The sequence below is a fragment of the Dasypus novemcinctus genome, chromosome 20, assembly GCF_030445035.2.
Source record: "Dasypus novemcinctus isolate mDasNov1 chromosome 20, mDasNov1.1.hap2, whole genome shotgun sequence".
Classification (NCBI taxonomy): Eukaryota; Metazoa; Chordata; class Mammalia; order Cingulata; family Dasypodidae; genus Dasypus; species Dasypus novemcinctus.
In genome coordinates, this window is record NC_080692.1 from 20,383,449 (window position 1) to 20,402,883 (window position 19,435).

Genomic DNA, 19,435 nt, shown 5'->3' on the forward strand with positions numbered 1-19,435 from the left:
TTGTGTCCTCTCACTATGCGTTCTTCTTTGTCCGCTTGTGTTCTTGGCAGCACCGGGAATCTCTTTTTATTGCGTCATCTTGCTGCATCAGCTCTGTGTGCGGTGCCACTCCTGGGCAGGCTGTGCTTTTTTTCACACGGGGTGGCTCTCCTTGCAGGGCACACTCCTTGCATGTGGGGCTCCCCTACACGGGAGACACCCCTGTGTGGCATGGCACTCCTTGTGCATGGCAGCACTGTGCGTGGGCCAGCCAGCTCACCACACTTTTTTCTTTTTTAATAAGCCTGATCCCTATTCTTAATCATCCTCTTTCAGGCTCATCCCCTTGCATTGTTTCAGCTATCACCTTGGTAGAAATGACCCTCACATTATTATCTCCATCCCTCATCTCTTACCTTGTCACCAATGTTGTCTGTCTAATCACATTAAGATCATTTTCACTTGGATTTCCACTGTGGTGTCAGATTGAAAAACTGACACTCATCCCTTTTATCTCTTCTTTTCCCTTTAAACTCTTTCCCTACTCCCTGCCCCTCCATCTGTTTCCTTTCTGACAGTTATACCTTTTTCTTTGAAGTCAACTTTAGTCCTTTCCTCTCCATCAAGTTTATCCATATGTTTCTGAACACTTAGAGGAAGTATTGATTTCAAGGAACCGTCATGGGTTTCAATAAGAATATCAGTCCCATCAAGCCCATCAATACCTATCAAGCTGTTGATACCTATTCAATACTTCATTTCCTTTTTTTGTTGGGCCCTTAAATTGGGGGACTGCTGGAGACATAGTTCTGCAGTTGAGCAAACCATTCCAAGTTCTAGTGGCTGAGATGACTAAAAAAACAGCTGGATGATAAAATAGGTGAAGTAATAATTATTTGAAAATCAGAACCAAAGAGCTGAAAAAACGGGTCACATCAATCTAAAAGGAAGCCTAGGATAATGTGCAAAAGAATTACGCCTGGGGAGTGAATATAGCTCAGTGCTTGAGCACCTGCTTCCCATGTATGCGTTATCTTATTTAATCTTTTTTGTTTTTGTTTTTTTTAAAGATTTATTTATTTCTCTCCCCTCCCTCTACCTCCCACTGTTGTCTACTCTTTTGTGTCCATTTGCTATGTGTTCTTCTGTGTCCACTTGCATTCTTGGCGGCACCTGGAATCTGTGTCTCTTTTTGTTGCATCATCTTCCTGTGTCAGCTCTTCGTGTGTGTGCGGCACCACTCCTGGGCAGGCAGTGCTTTTTTTGCATGGGGCAGCTCTCATTTCAGGGCATGCTCCTTACGTGTGGGGTTCCCCTACGTGGGGGACACCCCTGCGTGGCATGGTACTCCTTGCGTGCGGCAACACTGCGCGTGGGCCAGCTCACCACACAGGCCAGGAAACCCTGGGTTTGAACCCTGGACCTCTTATATGGTAGGCAGACATGCTATCAGTTGAGCACATCCACTTCCCCTTATTTAATCTTTAAAACAACAAATGAGATTGGCATTATCTTTTTTTCAAAAATGTATCTCTCTGAGATTCAGAGAGTTTGTGTCATGTCCCATATCAACAGCTTATAAATACTCGAGTTAGGCTTCTTAATTTTCTTGACTTCAAAGTATGCTATATTAAAACTGTCTTCAAAGAGTTTAAAGTAGGGAAATGGATGTGGCTCAGGGAGTTGGGCTCCCATTTACCATATAGGAGGTCCAGGGTTTGATGCCCAGGGCCTCCTGGTGAAGGCAAGCTGGCCCATGTGGAGTGCCGGCCCACACGGGAGTGCCACCCTGAGCAGGAATGCTGGCGGACATAGAGAGCTGGCACAGCAAGATGATGCAACAAGAGACACAGGAGAGAGAATAAGAGTTGTAGCAGGAAAGGGAGCTGAGGTGGTGCAAGAGAATGATTGCCTCTCTCCCACTCTGGAAGGTCCCAGGATTGGTTCCTAGAGCCATCTAATGAGAATACAAGCAGACACAGAAGACACAGCGAGTGGGCACAGAGAGCAGACAACTGGGGTGGGGCAGGGGAGTGGGGAGAAAGAAATGAATTATTTTATTTTATTTTTAAAAAGAGTTTAAAGTACTCTACTGATATAAATTATCAAATATGGTAGCACTTTGCCTGTTTCACAAATGAGGAATGTTTGCATGGAAATTGCCAGGTGTTCCCAAAATTTAGGCAATTGTTGATACAACTGATATTTTTTAAAGGACCATGTTTTGTCACTGTTGAGACCACAGCTTGGGTATTGGGGGCGCAGGGGGAGGAGAAGGTTTTGCAGTGACTCCTTTCAGTTAAATGTTTGTTGTATACAGGTGGCAGTTTTCAAAGAACGAGAACAAAAAGAGATTGAAGCCATGCATTCTCTTAGAGCAGCCAACCTAGCCAAGATGACAATGGTGGACCGCATAGAAGAAGTAAAATTTTGTGTTTGCCGCAAGACAGCCAGTGGGTTTATGCTACAGTGTGAGCTCTGCAAAGACTGGTTCCATAACAGCTGTGTGCCTCTTCCTAAATCAAGTTCCCAGAAAAAAGGGTCTACCTGGCAGGCTAAAGAAGTAAAATTCCTTTGTCCTCTTTGTATGCGGTCTCGAAGGCCCAGGCTAGAGACTATTTTGTCACTCCTGGTATCCCTTCAGAAGTTACCTGTACGGTTGCCTGAAGGAGAAGCCCTACAATGTTTGACAGAACGTGCTATGAGTTGGCAGGATAGAGCACGTCAGGCCCTAGCTACAGATGAACTGTCCTCTGCACTGGCAAAACTGTCAGTTTTGAGCCAGCGTATGGTGGAACAGGCAGCTCGAGAGAAAACGGAAAAGATCATCAGTGCAGAACTCCAAAAAGCAGCTGCCAATCCTGACTTACAGGCAAGTTTAGGATTTACATTCTTTTTTATTTTGTTGGGTAATACTTGTCAGCATGTCAATAGTAAATCACATCTGTCTTACCAATTGATTAAAAAGACAACAGTAACTTGCCAGAAACTATGCTATCCATAGCATCTTCTTCCAACACACACACATAGCATTTTCTTTGATATATACTTCGGTCATTTTACCTGGAAATATGCAAGTGGACCTTATATCCTAACCAAATAATGTGATCTCTGTTAAACTGTTGAAGAATAAGAGTTCATTATATTTTGGTAGTCTTAAGCACATATGAATTACCCATGTTTGTTTTGTAGGTGTATCTGTTCATCCTGTAATTGTTTGTTGTTTAGGGACACTTGACTAGTTTCCAGCAGTCTGCTTTTAACCGGGCAGTGAGCAGTGTATCATCTTCCCCTCGGCAAACAATGGACTATGATGATGAAGAAACAGATTCTGATGAAGATATTAGGGAAACATATGGCTATGACATGAAGGTACTGTGGGCAGTCTGTGTGGGTACCTGCCTCGTCATTGGATTTGTTATCACAGCTATTGGACCCTGATAAGGCTGCAAGTGGAAGAGAAAGCTAGTCATCTCTCTATCCTGATTTATGATACTAGCATTTTTTCAAAATTTCAAATATTATGGTTTCCTAGAACAACAATTTTTATAGGAATATATATCCCCCCTTCTCCTGCCATGGATCCCTCTCTGTTTGCTTTTTGTTTTTTTGCTCGTTGTCTGTTTGTTGTTTTCTTGAAGAGGTACCAGGAACTGAACACAGGACCTCTTGAGCTACATCCACTCCCAGCTCGTTTTGGGTTTTTTTTTGCTCGTCTGCTTGTTGTTGTTTTTTATTTTGCTAATGATCTGATCTCGTTGTTTTTGCTTGATGTCTGCTCCTTGTCTGCTCATTGTTTGTCTTCTTTAGGAGGCACCCGGACTTGCCCTGTGCAAGGCAGGTTCTCAACTGCTTGAGCCATATCTGCTTCCCTCTGTATATATGGTTTTTAAATATGGGCCTGGGATACATATGGATGTAACTTTAACAACAAAAAAAAAAGATTTATTTTTATTTTTCTTTCTCCCTACCTCTTCATTGTTTGCACTTGTTATGTCTTTTCATTGTGTGCCTGTCTTCTCTTTTAGAGGCACCAGGAACTGAACCCTGGACCTCCCATGTGGAAGGGAGGTGTCTAATGGCTTGAGACACCTCTGCTTCCTGCTTTGTCGTGTCTCTCATTGTTTATCTCCTTGTATCTCTTGTGTCAGCTTGCCATTCCAGCCTGTCACGTCAGCTCGCTGTCTTGTTTGTCTTCTTTAGGAGGCACTGGGAATCAAACCCGGGTTCTCCCATGTGGTAGGAGGGAGCTCAATCGCCTGAGCCACATCTGCTTCCCTATATATATTTTTTAAATCTGTCTCTTGTGACTCTTAGGGCTTAGAGGAATTAGAAAAAAATACGTATTTAGGTTATTGAAAGCCTTCATGACTGATTTCAGATTTTTTTTTTCTTAGATTGTTAAAGTCTGACTGGTTGTGCTTTCAGAATCCCATTCTAACTGCTTTGAGTCTTTCTAATTTCACATCTTGGTGGTGTACGATGAGATGTCATATTCAGAGATGCGTGAAATTCTTAGTCTCATGGTTAGAATTTGCAGTTATCGTTACAGCTAGAGTAAATTATTTCCTGTCAATATTATTTTGAATAATGACCCCACACTGATAGTAAAGAGAAGGTTTGGCAAGTTTGTTTTGTGTTGGATCCTTTTGGCCTTTCATTGTCATTTCATGTCACTTACAAGTCAGGTGCAAATTTTTTATCTTTTTATCTAACATCATGATCTGGGTAGAAATCCTGCCAAGTCACAGTTAATCCATTGATCTGTTTTATATTATTCTTAGTTGCTCTGTTTAAAATCTATACCTGAAACTAGGTAGTTCCTACCCTGATGAAAGAAATTGCCTCCAAAGAACTACAGGGAGGGGAGATCCTTTTCCATACCCCTTAACTATCTTATCTTTGTCTTTTAGCATGTAAATCAGGTAGGAACTGCTCAATTTTTAGTACATGAATCTGTCACCATTAAAACTCCTGGAATGTAAAAAATATCCATCATAAAGTCTTATAAATTCATCCTTTGGAAAATATTTTTCTCAAGGTAAGCATGAATTCTTAATTCCAGGGACCGTTTTAATGAGGGAATTTTCATGCTTTGAGGAAATTTGAAACTTGAATTAGCATGTTGAAGTAAGTTTTAAGCACCTTGTTACCCAGAAATTAAAGACCATCTTTGTTTATAAGGTTGCTATGTAGGCTGACTGAGAGCAGCTAAAAGGAAATGTATCCTGTGCCAGGTATGAGTTAGTTAACTTTTTACTTAAATACTAGAAACACCTGTTTGCTGTAGCTTAGAGGCCTCTGATACTTGTGTTTTCCTTTTTAGTTTTCCTTTGTCCCCTCATGCCCTAGGGATAGTAATTCTTTTCCTGCAATTATTGTCCTGTTACTGCAGTGTTTCCCTTTTCAGTCTTTCATTGTGTGTGTAACCAATTCCCTACATTAAATTCTGTGTGTTGAAATACCTGGTGTGGTTTCTGTCTTCCTGTCTGCGCCCTGACCATTAAATGGCTGTACAAGTGAGGTTATGGAAATGAACTCCATGGGATCATCATCTCACTCCTCAGGTTTTCATTAGAACTGTCAAGAGGAGAGTAGTATAATTTGTATATTATTAGTCCGTGTCTTCATTGTATTAAGTAAGAGTAATTGGTAAGCTTTTAGGGTTTGAAAACTTTTGGAGGATTAAATGGTTTGTGTCTTTAAGATGTCACATCTAAACCCTTCTTTAGCATCCCCCCTCCCTTTTTTTTTTCCTTTTCTTTTAAAGAGTCGAGGTTCCTTGTTGGTACAGGAGTTTTTATGGGCTTGGACTATAGAAGATAGTAATTTCTTAGAATTTTATTATCACTATGGTGTTTTGTTTTGTTTTGTTTTGTGTTTGAACTTTGTGGTGCTCCCCTTGTCTTGAAACTATAATTAATGTTCATTTCGTCCCAGTGGACACTTTCTATCTTATTTAATCTCATATATATTAATATATTTTTAATATCATATTTTTAGTATATTAGAAGCTTTAATCTGAATGCCTGCATTTAGATCTTTGGCATAGGTTAAATTAAGTGATTCTAACTCTGATATACCCATCCTTTTTTCTTCTTCAGGACACAGCCAGTGTGAAGTCCTCTAGTAGTTTGGAACCCAACCTTTTTTGTGATGAGGAGATTCCCATTAAGTCTGAGGAGGTGGTGACCCACATGTGGACAGCACCTTCATTTTGTGCAGAACATGCTTATTCTTCTGCTTCTAAGAGTTGCTCTCAAGGTATTACTCTTTTATAAAAAGTGGAGAAGATAAATCTAAAGCCAGTGAGAAGAAGCATTGTATTAATCAAAAATAATTATAGTCTCTCCTAAATTAAATATAATTCCTGGTCATGAAATGCTGACAGAATCTGAAAATGCTATTTGGTTAGGGAAAGTCAAACCCTTATTTACGTTTTCTATCACTAGATTATAACTTTAAAACTTACATAAATTATAGAATCTTAATCAGAAGATCTTTAAAGGTTATCTAGTCCAATATCTCATCTCTGTAACATCCCTGAAAGGTAGTCATTTAACCCCTTATTTGATCATTACCAATTGTTGAGGAACTCACTGCTTTTTAAATGCAGTTGTTCTGGTTTTGGATAATTCTTCCTTGCTTTGGTAGATGATTTCTCCATTATGTTCACTTTCTGTTTCCCCAAAGAAGATAAGTCACACTGCTTTAGGTCACACATCTAGAAGAAGATAGAGGGTGATTCTTTCTTCATAATAAAATTGAAAATTTTATGAAATTTTATTTTATTTTTCTATTAGGAACATAACTATTCATAAGGGATAGCTATATGCTTAATTTTCTCAATAGTCCCTAAAACGGAGAGAGTATGGATTAGATTCCTCCCTACCTGCCCCCCTCCCAGTGTGTGTATGCACACTTGCACTGCCCTTGCCCACAGGATAAAGAATTTGATAAAAGAACCCTTTTTTTAGAATGGGCCTTGGAATTCCATATTTTTTTTTTGTTTTCTGTCTTTAATTTCATTTTTGCTTTTATATTGATGCAGCCAATCCAGGTATCTAAATAAAGCCAGTATTGGGGAAGGAGGAGCCATTCCCCTAAATATTTACTTTGAAAACAGTTTTTCCATAGTTTTCATTTTTTTGTTTAGTCTTAGGGTTTTTTGTTTTGTTTTTTTCTTTTGGGAAAGGTTCTAGCACCCCTAGGAAACAACCTCGAAAAAGCCCTTTGGTGCCCCGAAGTTTGGAACCCCCAGTGTTGGAGTTGTCACCTGGAGCTAAAGCCCAGCTGGAAGAACTTATGATGGTTGGAGATCTCCTAGAAGTATCTCTAGATGAGACTCAACATATATGGCGGATTTTACAGGCCACACACCCACCCTCTGAAGACAGATTCCTGCATATCATGGAGGTATGGATTTTAAACTTACTTAAACAGTGGTTTTAAAACTGTTTAGAATGCTTAGTTTCTTTGAGGTACCCCAAATGATGGCAGGAGAACAGCTGAGTGGCCAATATTTCGGCGTTCTTACTCTTCCACTTAAGCCAAGGTAATTCTGCTTTTTGGTTTTCTTTATCGAGATTTTATATAACATAAATTTCTTCAAAATCCGTTTTTTGCTAAAGAGAAATGGGGGGTGATGCGGATGTGGCTCAACTGATAAAGCATCCTCCTACCGTGTAGGAGGTCCAGGGTTCAAACCCAGGGCCTCCTGGCCCGTGTGGTGAGCTAGCCCACTATGTACAGTGCTGCCACATGCAAGGAATACCATGCCATGCAGGGGTGTCCCTTGCATAGGGGAGTCCTGCACGCGAGGAGTTTGCCCCACAAGGAGAGCCACCCCACACGAAAAAAACACAGCCTGCTCAGAAGTGGTGCCACATGGACAGCTGGCACAGCAAGATGAGGCAACAAAAAGTGACAGATTCCTGGTGCCGCCAAGAAAGCAACCAGACACACAAGAACACACAGCAAATAGACACAGAGCAGGCAGCGGGGGGAGGGGGGGGCATAAATAAAAATCAATCTTTACTGAAAAAAAAATAGAAGAAATGGGGGGAAGGCAGGAAGCTACCAGTTTAGAACAGCCTCTTTAGCTCAGACTCCTACAGTTGGAGGGCCCAGAGTTAGTCGGGAGAATATAGTGGTTTAAAAAAGAAAGAGGGTGGTTAAATAGTAACTAGGTTGGGGTGGGAGGAAAAGTCCACATTCATGTTACACTTGTATAGCAGTGAGTAAATGTCTGTGTTTTTTTATCTGTGGTCTCATTTGATCCTCACCATAATCCTGAAGGGAGGTAGGAGAGGGATAGTCAGGGCAAGTTTTTACGCCATTCTACATATGAGGAAATTAAAAATCAGAGAGGTAGAAACTTGCCAAGATCACACATCTAGTAAAAACCAAGACTTGGGTGCTAACTCTAGGAACTCTGGCATCTGGCTTCTAGTATTCATTAGCCCCCTTGTTTCCATTTAATGGCATGTACAGTGGCACCAACAGTGACATATTTAGCATATTGTAGTTTCTGGTTTTGGTTTACAAATGAAATTGAAGGTAGCTTAATTTATTGTTTTCCATTGTACATTGAGTGTATCTCACCTGACTCTCTCTTACATAGAAGGAACAAAGTATTAAGAGGTTAAATGTCATCTTCAAGATATGATAGATTAAAGGCATTTATAATCCAATATTCTTCCAGGTTTTGCTAATTTTTAAGCTTCTGTCAAAGATTCTCAGGTCTCAAATCTGTGGAAAAATGAATTCTCAGATGTTACTTCCTTTTTTTTTTTTTTTCCCGTGGGGGGAGAAAGGTTATCATATATTCCAAGGTAGGGCCCACTGACAGGGTGCTGAATTCCTGGGATTGTGTCACCCTGCCTATAGTGCCCAGATGTCTCTAGAGCCTTCAGGAACTGAGGCAGTCAGTGACATCCTCCTAAGACGTGCATAAGCATAACCTCTGAAATGGTCTCCCTTCTCAGTTTGAAATCTCATAGCTGTAAAACTCATTTGTATTTAAATCCCCCCCCTCCCCCCCGCTTTTTGGTCAAGGTCCTTTTCCAAATGCATCGCTAGTTGTCACTTGGTAATAATCCCTCAGTGCCAGGGAGGCTCATCCCTTGGTGTCATGTTCCATGCTAGGGAAAGGTAGAGAGTTTACATGTTGAGTTTGGCTTAAAGGCCACATTGGAGCAACAAGGAGGCTTTCAGGAGGTAACTCTTAGGCAGTATATAATACTAGGCTAAGTTTCAATTTCACTAGAACAAGATTTATAAATACAGGCATCAATATTAAGGGTCTGCCATATTGATCTCTCCTCTTTCACTAGGCACTGCCCATGTACTCTTGGGATTCTTGCCACTCTATTAGAGAATGTAGCAGGACTCCCCAGGAAGGGAATTCAGTATTATTTGGATTATTGTGTGGGTCTCAATCCACTGAGGCATCAACCCATGACCACTCGAACACATTCATATTCCATAGAGGCATGCCCCAGGTGCACCCCTCCCCACACATCTCCCACCATCAATACCCCACACCAGTGATCCTCCCCTGCCATAGTTACAACTTTTCTGCAATCCAGAATCTCCCCAAAACAGAGCCAAATTAAAAAAATAAATAAATACAATAAAAGACTAATCAGAAGTTATTGCCTAAGTAGTTATCTAGTTATATTTTGTTTTTCAGTATTTCTTTTTCTAGCTCCACCATTTCTTCGTTATTAGATGCACTTTTACTGTTAAGATTTTTAATGTTTATTACACTGGTATAAAACAGCATCAATATTAGAAAGCTGAAAAGAAAATTCTTTCACTTTATCACATCAGCTATAGTCTGCTCCTTGTCAGAGTAACTACACACCCTTTGTAATGAGATTATAGATGCAGTTGTGTATATTTTCCTGACATTTTTCATAGCTTCTTAACCACCAAGAATTTAATAATTGAATTAATAAAGAATTTTGTTAGTGGTAAATGAGATCCAAATTATTGGGTAATTTAGAAGATTCTTAGATTTCTGTTTATGTTTTCATGTCATTTAGAGAGAGATCCTAAAGGGGAGCAGATATAGCTGAAATGGTTGAGTGCCTGCTTCCCACGTACAAGGTGTCCTGGGTTCGATCTCCGGTATCTCCTAAAATCAAACAAACCAACAAATGGAAAAACAGACTCTCATTGGGGAGTGGATATAGCTCAGTGGTACCTCCTTAAAAAAAAGAGAGAGATGCCACAGACTAGATTAATATATGCTAACACTGAATGTTTTTGCCTTTTTTTTCCCTAGGAGGCTAAAAATATGATACATGTCTTAGAGCTTGTCATTAGTTTCTACTGTTATCTTCATTTAAGAACAGCACTATTTTTAAATGTCTTGCTTTAAAATTGTTTCTAATTTTATATTTTTGAAGGATGACAGCATGGAAGAGAAACCATTAAAAATAAAAGGAAAGGAGTCTTCAGAGAAGAAACGGAAACGGAAGCTAGAAAAAGTAGAACAGCTTTTTGGAGAAGGCAAACCAAAGTCCAAAGAGTTGAAGAAAATGGACAAACCTAAAAAGAAAAAACTAAAATTAAGTGCAGACAAATCAAAGGAGCTGAACAAACTGGCCAAGAAACTGGCAAAAGAAGAAGAGAGAAAGAAAAAGAAGGAGAAGGCTGCTGCAGCCAAAGTTGAACTTGTAAAAGAGAACACTGAGAAGAAGAGAGAGAAAAAAGTGCTAGACATCCCCTCAAAATATGACTGGTCAGGAGCAGAGGAATCTGATGATGAGAATGCAGTATGTGCAGCACAAAACTGTCAAAGGCCCTGCAAGGACAAGGTGAGTTCTAACTATATATAGTCAAATGTGAGAGAGGACAAAGATCAACAGTCATGGAGACATATGTGTGATATGGCGGTAGTCTGTTTTTGATCCCAGGGTTTGAGCCTCTGGGATAATCTACTTTCTACAGTTTCTATAAATGGTTTTGAATAATGAGGCTCCTAGGTCAGTGAGGTTAATAGAAGTATTGTGTTTTAAAAATCCTGTATCTAGTGAAATTAATGAGACCAGAGAGAGAGGCTATATGATAATCCCTGGAGGCAGTGCATTTCGTATACAGGGGGTATGAGTTTCAGAATAGTCTGTGCCAGCCACGTAGGGTGAGTGAGAGAACTAAATACCTTGTCAGTTAGCCACAGAGGCCTGAAAAAAAAAAATCCTGGGTCAATGTTCCTAAGAACTCTGGCAAATTGCAATAAGATTGAGGTGTTGAAAGACCTAAAACTAAGGAGTTAGTTCTTCCCTTTTGGTTCATATCTTCTCCATGCTCAGGCCTATGTGCACTCTCCTGAAAAGAATATATTTTTTTCAAATTCCTGGCATAAAGCCTGTGATAGTTATAGGTCTGACCAAATCCAGAGACTGTATTGCTCTGCTTTCGCTTGGGACGCAAATCTTAAGTGGCCTTAAAATTGATCAGCTTAAGTACAGGAAATCCTGTCTTTGGTTTTTAGCTTTTAATTTTTTCTTCTTAAATGAGTAAGATTTTAAGAATTCAAATATGCTAGATGAAATGTAAATTATTCAGATGACTTAACTATAATCAACCCTAAATTTTATTATCTTTACCTAAGTTTTTAGATTAACTTCTCAAATTCTGCCTTTTAAAGGTGTTATTTAAAATTTCTCAGCCCTAAATTATAGGTTTATTAATTATGTGATTGTTATTCTTTAGGTAATATTTGTTTTATGAACTTCTATAAAAGATAGACTTTATGAAAAATCCCAGTTCATTGAATGACTATAGAGGCATGCATTATAGTTCCTATCAAGATTATGAATAGATTCATCATTTTAATTTTGTTTATTCTTATGTCACTTGATATTTAGGATTTTTGTAGCCCCTCAATTTTAAAATATGAACAGAATAAATACAGCTGCCTCACTGATCCCTGCAGTATACTCTTGATTCCCTTCTCAAACACAAATTTTTAGAGCTTGAAAAGGAGGGTACCAAGAGATCACCTTGTTCAGGCTCTTTATCTTACAAATGATGAAACAGACACAATGAAGATTAATGATGTGGCCAGAGTCACAGAGTGGCAGAACCAAAAGTAAAACCCTGGTTCACTGGCTCCCAGACCAGACGGTCTCCAGTAATATTGGTGCCATATTGAGGTCCACTATTGACCTCACCAATTATATGAAATATAAGTAAAAACAAATCAAAACAAAAAAATTTTCTTATAACCAAATGACACATCTTTAAATCACTTTTATTAGGGGTTTTCCATTCATTTTTGGAAAATAAACATATATCTCATAGTCCAACCTTCGAAGGACAACAGCTATAGATATTTTAGTGTCTAACCTTCCAGTCCTTTTTTTATATGTTCATTTTATGTAGTTGTCATACTGTCTGTTCTTGGTGTCTTGCTTTATCCATTAAGCATTTTATATGTGTATGTGTTATTTTTATCTTTTATTTTGAATTTATTAACATCTGAACTTGTTTATCAAAGAGACTGATGGAGGGTTAACTCTTTTTGGGTGCCTAAGTATTAGCAACTCAGTATTGCCAGAACCTACCCCATTTTCTTTCTCTTAATTAATTTTATAGCATTCTCAGAGCCAGCAGCAAGATATAGTGATTTTTTTTTTAGGCTTTCCTACTTATTGTATCTTATATCCATCTGTACCTTTCACCTTCTCTTTTTTCTCCTTTTTCACTGTCCCTCTCCAATAATCTTTCCCCTCCCCGGCATCGTAAACATGGTTCAGTTCATTTATTATCCCATTGTCTTCTTACACATATAAACTCTACCATCAGTTTTTTTTTTTCATCTGCTATAAAACTGTTAAATTGATACTTGCCTTGCTTACTTCACAGGGTTATGAGGATAGGATGAGGTACTCTCTATGAAAGTACTTGTTAACTAAAATGTGATATAAAAGTGAAAATGTGATCATCTTTTTTAAGTGAGCCCTGAGATTTGCTCTCCTAATATTATAAATAATTTCTTTAAAATCTAGAAAGGAATCATCTACACTTTAATGGGGCAAAAGGAGATTTAGCTGAGTATTCAAAGAAAATGTCTATTTTAAACTGTTTAAAAACTTAAAAGTGATCAGTATGTGCCATAACCTATCATAAGCTTGTATAAAGGAAATTTACTAAGTGTTGTATTTCTCTAATGTGCTCAATTTTAAATAGAAATTATTTCATATTATAGACATTCTCTTGTAGTTGCTATTTTGTAGTTTTTATGCTTCTCCAAGTCTGTTCCTAACAGCAGTTTAGCTAAATAAAAATTGTGTTTCTTTGAAAATTCTTTGGAAAGAATTTTACAGCTTTCTCAATTTGAAATATAGTGTTTCTCCAAGAAAACCAAATTAATGTCTGGCACATATTTTCAGAACAAATATGATAAAGAATGCTTTTTCAGGGATATTCTATGTTCTTTAAAATATCATATAACAAAAGTAACTTCTAGTACTCATTCTTACTTAGATAAATTTGCCTTTACCACTTTTTAACCAGTAATTATTTTGACTTTCCCAAAAAAATGTGTAGATTTTCTTGTAAAAATTAGAGGAAAGAGTGCTTGAATCTACCTAGCCTCAAGCTCAAGATGTTTGAGAAAGAGAAAAGAAAAATAGAATAATGTAAAAGGGTTTTTAAAAAAACTATGTCTCTTGCATCAGTTATAAAATTAAGTTCAAGCTGAAAGGAATTTTAAAAATAACAGAACTGGGAAGTGGACTTGGCCCGATGGATGGGGTGTCCGCCTACCACATGGGAGTTTTGACCTATAATATAGTCAGTCTGTTACCCTTCTGTGGATTCATTTGACCCCCAAAACTTTCATTTTGCCCTATGAATTTATGGGCATTTTTAAACAAAAGTAGAATTCAAGTTTGATTGTTAGTAGAGGAATATGCTAAAAAGATATTGGTAAGAGAAAGTTGTTTTTTTTTCCATTCCAGATTATCAGGGTAATTGTAATATAACCTATAGGCTCGAATAGAATCTGTGTACCAAAGAATATCTCAAAAGGGAAGTTATATACTCTTTTGGAATGATGGAAGAGCTAGGCTTAGAATCGGAACTCTCTAGGCATTTTCACAAAAGTGAAAATGTTTTATTTGAAAGAGAATGATAGATTTAACTTTGAGAAACTGGAAGCAAATGAATATAGGGCAGAGTTGGGTCTTGCCAGACATGGGACATTTCATGGCAGCAAATACCAATAAATTGGTAATTTTCTTGTTGTATAGATGGGCATGAAAGGGGACTGGATTGGATTAAGCAAGATAGTGGTAGTAGGGTTAGAGGTAGTTAGTCCATGGTGGCATTAGAAACAGGATAACACCTCACACCTGAGCAACCCAAAGAACCACAGTTCATCTTCCCAGTTGGATATACTGTTTCTTTTCCAGCTTCAAACAACCGAAACACTCATCCTGTGTTTCTTATTTGTGTTCATCTACTACCCAGCTAGCACTTCATAAATCTCTACCTGCTTGCAATGCCTGTATTTTTACTTTACTTTGTTGCACAGAAGTCGTTGTCTGCCTTTTCTAGCTCTTTACAGTTTTGCCACAACAAGAACATTCTGATCTTATTTTTTTTTTTGCCATACAGACTTGAGAATCTAGACATTGCCCTAACACAGAACAAAAAATCAGATTCAGTTTAGGAAGGAATTGTTAAATTGCTCTGAATTTACAGGAAGAAATATTACAAAGGACAGATGATTAAGTTTAGAATATATAAGAATCACCTGTGATTAAAAATGTAGTCATTTGGTCCTTACTTCCCAGATATTCTGAGTTAGTGATTTGGGGATGGATCTCAGCTATATTTTTAACAAACACAGCAGGTGGTTCTGATACAACATTTGAGATGCACAACTGCAGGCAGTTATATCAAGGTGAATATTTTGAGTAAAATCAGGTAATTAGTAAATCCATGAGACTTTGATCTCTAAAAGTGCCAAAACCCTGTGTTGCCATACAGTATTTCATTTGATCTTCTTCTGTATTTCTGTAAATGAGATGTTATCTCCAGTTTACAGAAGAGGAACCTGGAGTCTCAAAGAGGTTTAAGTGACTTGCCTTAAATTCATGACTTCTGAGTTCATTAATCCTTACACTACACAACACTGTCTTTAAGATCTAGATCTCTTGGAATAGGAACAATAAGAGCAAAAAGATTATTTTGACAAATGATTTCCCCCATCTCTTTATTACAGCCCTAAAATTACTAATAAAACTATGATTTTGGTAATTTTTAAGTTTTAAAAAATCATTAACAAATTTTTTATAATTTTTAAGAAACTAATTATGAAAACCACTCACTTAGTCTGAAACTCATTTACTTGGGCAAAGTGTCTCTCCTTTGTTCTTTCTTATATCTGTACTGAGGTACTTCTTTGATATTTTCTTACCCTTTACCTTGCTCTGAAATCTGGCAAAGCTCGTTGTTTTAAGTGGCTACCTATGTTGCCAGTGAAGTTATCAGCCTTTGGATTGGATAGAGGAAAAGTAGCTCTTTAATCTTAAAAAGTTCTGTTGTCTGCCATGACATTAGCTATAAAAATCAACACAGTCATCCTCCAGATATAAAAGCTAAGTCACTTTATTGTTAACTCTAGGTCCAAGGCTTAAGGTCACCAAGTACAGTCCCTTTCCAGCCTCCTATGGTCATAGTATTCTCTGAGGGGTCAAGTTTGCCTGGCATTTGCCACTGACCCATCAGTTTTCCAGACTTTAATTTTAAGCCCCAGAGTGATCTATTGACCTGTGACTTTGACTGTTATAATTGGTTAATTTGTAAGACTTGACCTCTGATATTTGCTAACTTTTTATAGGGAGTTGTATTTGTAACGGAAGAAGAGAAGAATAAAAAATATTAGTTTTAAAAGTGGCCTATGTGACTGCTTTTCTAAAAAGGTATTTAATGTTCTTAGTATTTTGGCTTATCTCTTTGAAATAAAGCTAATACACAGGATTGCCTTCACATTATTGTACTCTTCCTTTCTTGATTGTTAATTGCATTGTCTTAGAGCCTAGAAATTGTTAATATTAGCTAAAACTACTTAGCTGCTCTATTAGAAGTTCCTTTTTCGTCAAGTTTTTCTTAAACATGTTTCTGCCTCACAAGGAGCCCCAGATATTCATGAGGAAATGGAGTACCTAAGAGGCCTAATTTTGTGGACACACTATGGTAAAATATAATTTGGGGGTATTAACTTCCCAGCTTCTTTCTTTAAGAAATAACCCCATAAGAAGTTACTGTCTTTCTCTGGACATCCCAACTGTTTGCTATCATTTAAGCCAAGAAAGCTCTTTGGTTTGCTTCTGTTCCAGGCGTAATATTTATGTGACCTAAACATTCCCCACTCTTGTCTCCTACAGGTAGACTGGGTACAGTGTGATGGTGGCTGTGATGAGTGGTTTCATCAAGTTTGTGTGGGTGTATCTCCAGAAATGGCTGAAAATGAAGATTACATCTGTAAAAACTGTGCAAAGAAGCAGGGGCCAGATAGCCCAGGTCAAGCACCACCTCCTTCCTTCATAATGAGCTACAAACTACCAATGGAGGATCTTAAGGAGACCAGTTAGCAAATGCTTTGTTAGTTTGGGACATGGAGGGAAATGGACCACATGGAGATCTTAGTTGTCAAGTAGAGTGGTTTAGATCCACTCAGAAAGTTGTTTCCAAAGACAAATGGCCTTCAGAGAAAGTCTTCTTAGTGTTGGCTTCCTCTTTGCATAGACTGTGTGAGCTACTTTATCTATTAACACATCTGTGCAGAGAGTGTTTTCTTTGGTATTGCAGCCAATATTTCAACTCAGATGTTTCCTCTGAGTATGGTTTGCCACATTAAGGTCAGACACTTGATTGAGCTCTGGGGTGGCTGGTTAGCATTATTAGTACATTGGTGTGCTAGCAGATGCTGTGGGATGTGGCTTGTGACTAGTTGATATTAGCTAGATGCTTACAACCTAGGGGGAGCACTATCTGGAGGCATACATGGTGCTGATTGCTTGGATCTCCTTAGTTGGAATAGTTGGAAAGGAGGCAAAGTTCCACTGTTACTGGGCACCCAATGTTCTACAGATCCAACTAGGAGGAAGAGGGCTGAAATTATTCCTGTTAGAAGTCATGGGATAGTAAGTAGCACAGTCATAGACATCAGCTACTTTGTGCTTGTTTGTGTCAAGAAGAAAAGATCCTCTCACCACCTGAGGCAGATCACCCTGTCTTCCTAAGGGAAGAGGATGTCATCTTGTTCAGAAATATGACAAGACTGAATTCTGGGAAGAAGAATTTTTTTAAAATTTCAAGGCAAAGGAGCCTTTTAGCTTTATAAAGTCTTGCTGTCTTGGGTCTACATCTTAGAGAAGAGCAGGTACATGGATCCAGGCTTCTGCAAAAGAAAAGAAGACAAGTCAGAATTTCTTACAGAGCAGCGGTAATGCATGCTTTTGGGGGAAACCTTCATTCACAAGTATTCCAGATATCACCAGGCTTCAGGCATGGCCGTGAGCAAGACCAGCAAATAACAGCTTTTCCCTGCAACCCCAACCCCAATGTCTGCTGTTTCCAACACTGGCAATATCTGATTGTGGTCCTTGAGCAACAGCAGATGCTCTTGAGCATCATCCTGGCTTATACAGAGGATATGGGGTTGTAGTACTTCTGGGTGATGAGGTTGTTTTAGTAAATCCATTTAAAAAAAAAAAAAGGACTTGTTTTTACTTTTTTCTAAATGTCTCTGACTACTGACTGTTCTATAAATAGATTATTTTTCCTTTTTTAATATACATATATGAATATATAAATATATAAATATATATATATTTACTGTTACCAGCAACATAAGACAGAGTTTTGGCATCAAAAATCCATTTGGGGGCTTGCTTTTTATTTTTCGCTTTTTAATAAAGAATTCAATTCCTTCCTTGTAGTACAAGGAGTTACCACGTCCTTTTCCATCCTTTTCTGACCAGAGCTTCCATCTTGTTTTTGTTCAAATAGATAATTATATTTCTTTTTATGTGTTGGGACTTTTCCCTGTTTGTTGGGAAACTTGGACTCTAGTCTGTGCTGGCTTTTTTGTTTTTGTTTTTGTTTTGGTATGTGAATGTTTGAAACTACGGTGCTCTGTCTTTTCCCTCCTGTTGTGTTCCTGTTCTTGTTCAGGTATTAAGCAAGCTGTACATAAGCTCTTAGTAGAAGGGACTAATTTTTTTATAAAGGACAAAAAAAAAAACCCTACTAAAAATAGTGTTTTTCTTTTGTCTTTACTATCTTGTGACTCTTTATTTTGGTGTGAAAATTGTGTTTTGACTTAAATTCATCAGTTTTCCTTTAAAAGGGGGGAGGTAAGTTGACCCATAGGACAGCTTACAGTGTCTTCTTCCCCATTTGGCCCAGTCTCTTTTAAGGAAATGTCTTCTAGTAACTAGAAGTGAAATGTACTGTCCAGTTACAGTTTGAATGGGTATGAGATTTAACTCAAAAGGCATCTTGCTAAAAAAAAAAGTAAAAGCTTTCCTATAAAATCCAGTTTCTATAAATGCATTCTCTGTGGTTCATGCTACCTATTTTTTAGTCACTCTCCCCTTAATTCTATATAACATTTTTTTGACCTGTTAAGAGAGTGTTGTATTGCTATGCTTGTATCTTGAGACATTATCTCAGGTATGGGTGTACAAGTTAAAATTTCAATGGAGATTATTGCAAGGTAATTAACCAATTTTCATAAGTTTTCGTTTTGGCAAACTATATAAAGATATTTAAGAATTTCATTTGGTTGACATTATGGAAGAAAGCACAATATATTTTGCCTTTTGTTCTTTGTAAAAGTCTTCAAATATTTGTAGGCTAAAAATTGAATGCAGTTTTTAAGTGATGGCTGCCTGGATTACATTTTAAATTTTTATTTTCCCTTCCTAATCATCTGCTAACTCTTCTGCCATCAGAAGAGGGTCATGAGGATGCTGGAAAAGTTGGCTTCAACTTTTCTTTCTTAGCTTCTTGAATGGATATGGGTGGCAGTTTGGGAAATAATTTATGTCCTTGATATGGTAGGTACCTGCTGGAGACCTGTTAGAAATTGTGAGGCAGTTTTCAACCAGTGATTATCTTCCTATAAGTTTATTTTCTGACATTTTAAAACTTAAATGTATTGTTTAATTGAATTTGTGGGATTTTCTGTATTTATTTGAAAGCCATGGGTTCAGTCTGACTCTACCCACCCCAGATTTAGACCAAGGCTGAGAAGAACAGATGAGAGAAATTAGTATTTAAAAAAAGGGTGGAGTGGGGTATGTGGAGCAGATGTGGCTTACGTGGTTGAGCATCTGCTTCCCATGTACGAGGTCCTGGTTTCAATCCCTACTACCTCCTTTAAAAAAAAACAAAAAAAACTAGAAATATGCTGTATTGGAATTAA

General features: G+C 38.0%; 1 protein-coding gene across 1 annotated transcript in view; it reads left to right on the plus strand.

Moving 5' to 3' along the window:
• KDM5A (lysine demethylase 5A) overlaps positions 1-17,723 on the plus strand; it is a 115,994-nt gene extending 98,271 nt beyond the window's left edge. Inside the window, exons 23-28 of the mRNA XM_071210118.1 lie at positions 2,300-2,851; positions 3,208-3,351; positions 6,084-6,243; positions 7,175-7,395; positions 10,395-10,805; positions 16,389-17,723. Of these exons, the coding sequence (XP_071066219.1) occupies positions 2,300-2,851; positions 3,208-3,351; positions 6,084-6,243; positions 7,175-7,395; positions 10,395-10,805; positions 16,389-16,595 (1,695 nt within the window). The 3' untranslated portion in view covers positions 16,596-17,723. The remainder of the gene's footprint in view (positions 1-2,299; positions 2,852-3,207; positions 3,352-6,083; positions 6,244-7,174; positions 7,396-10,394; positions 10,806-16,388) is intronic.
• Positions 17,724-19,435: the final 1,712 nt, after the last annotated feature.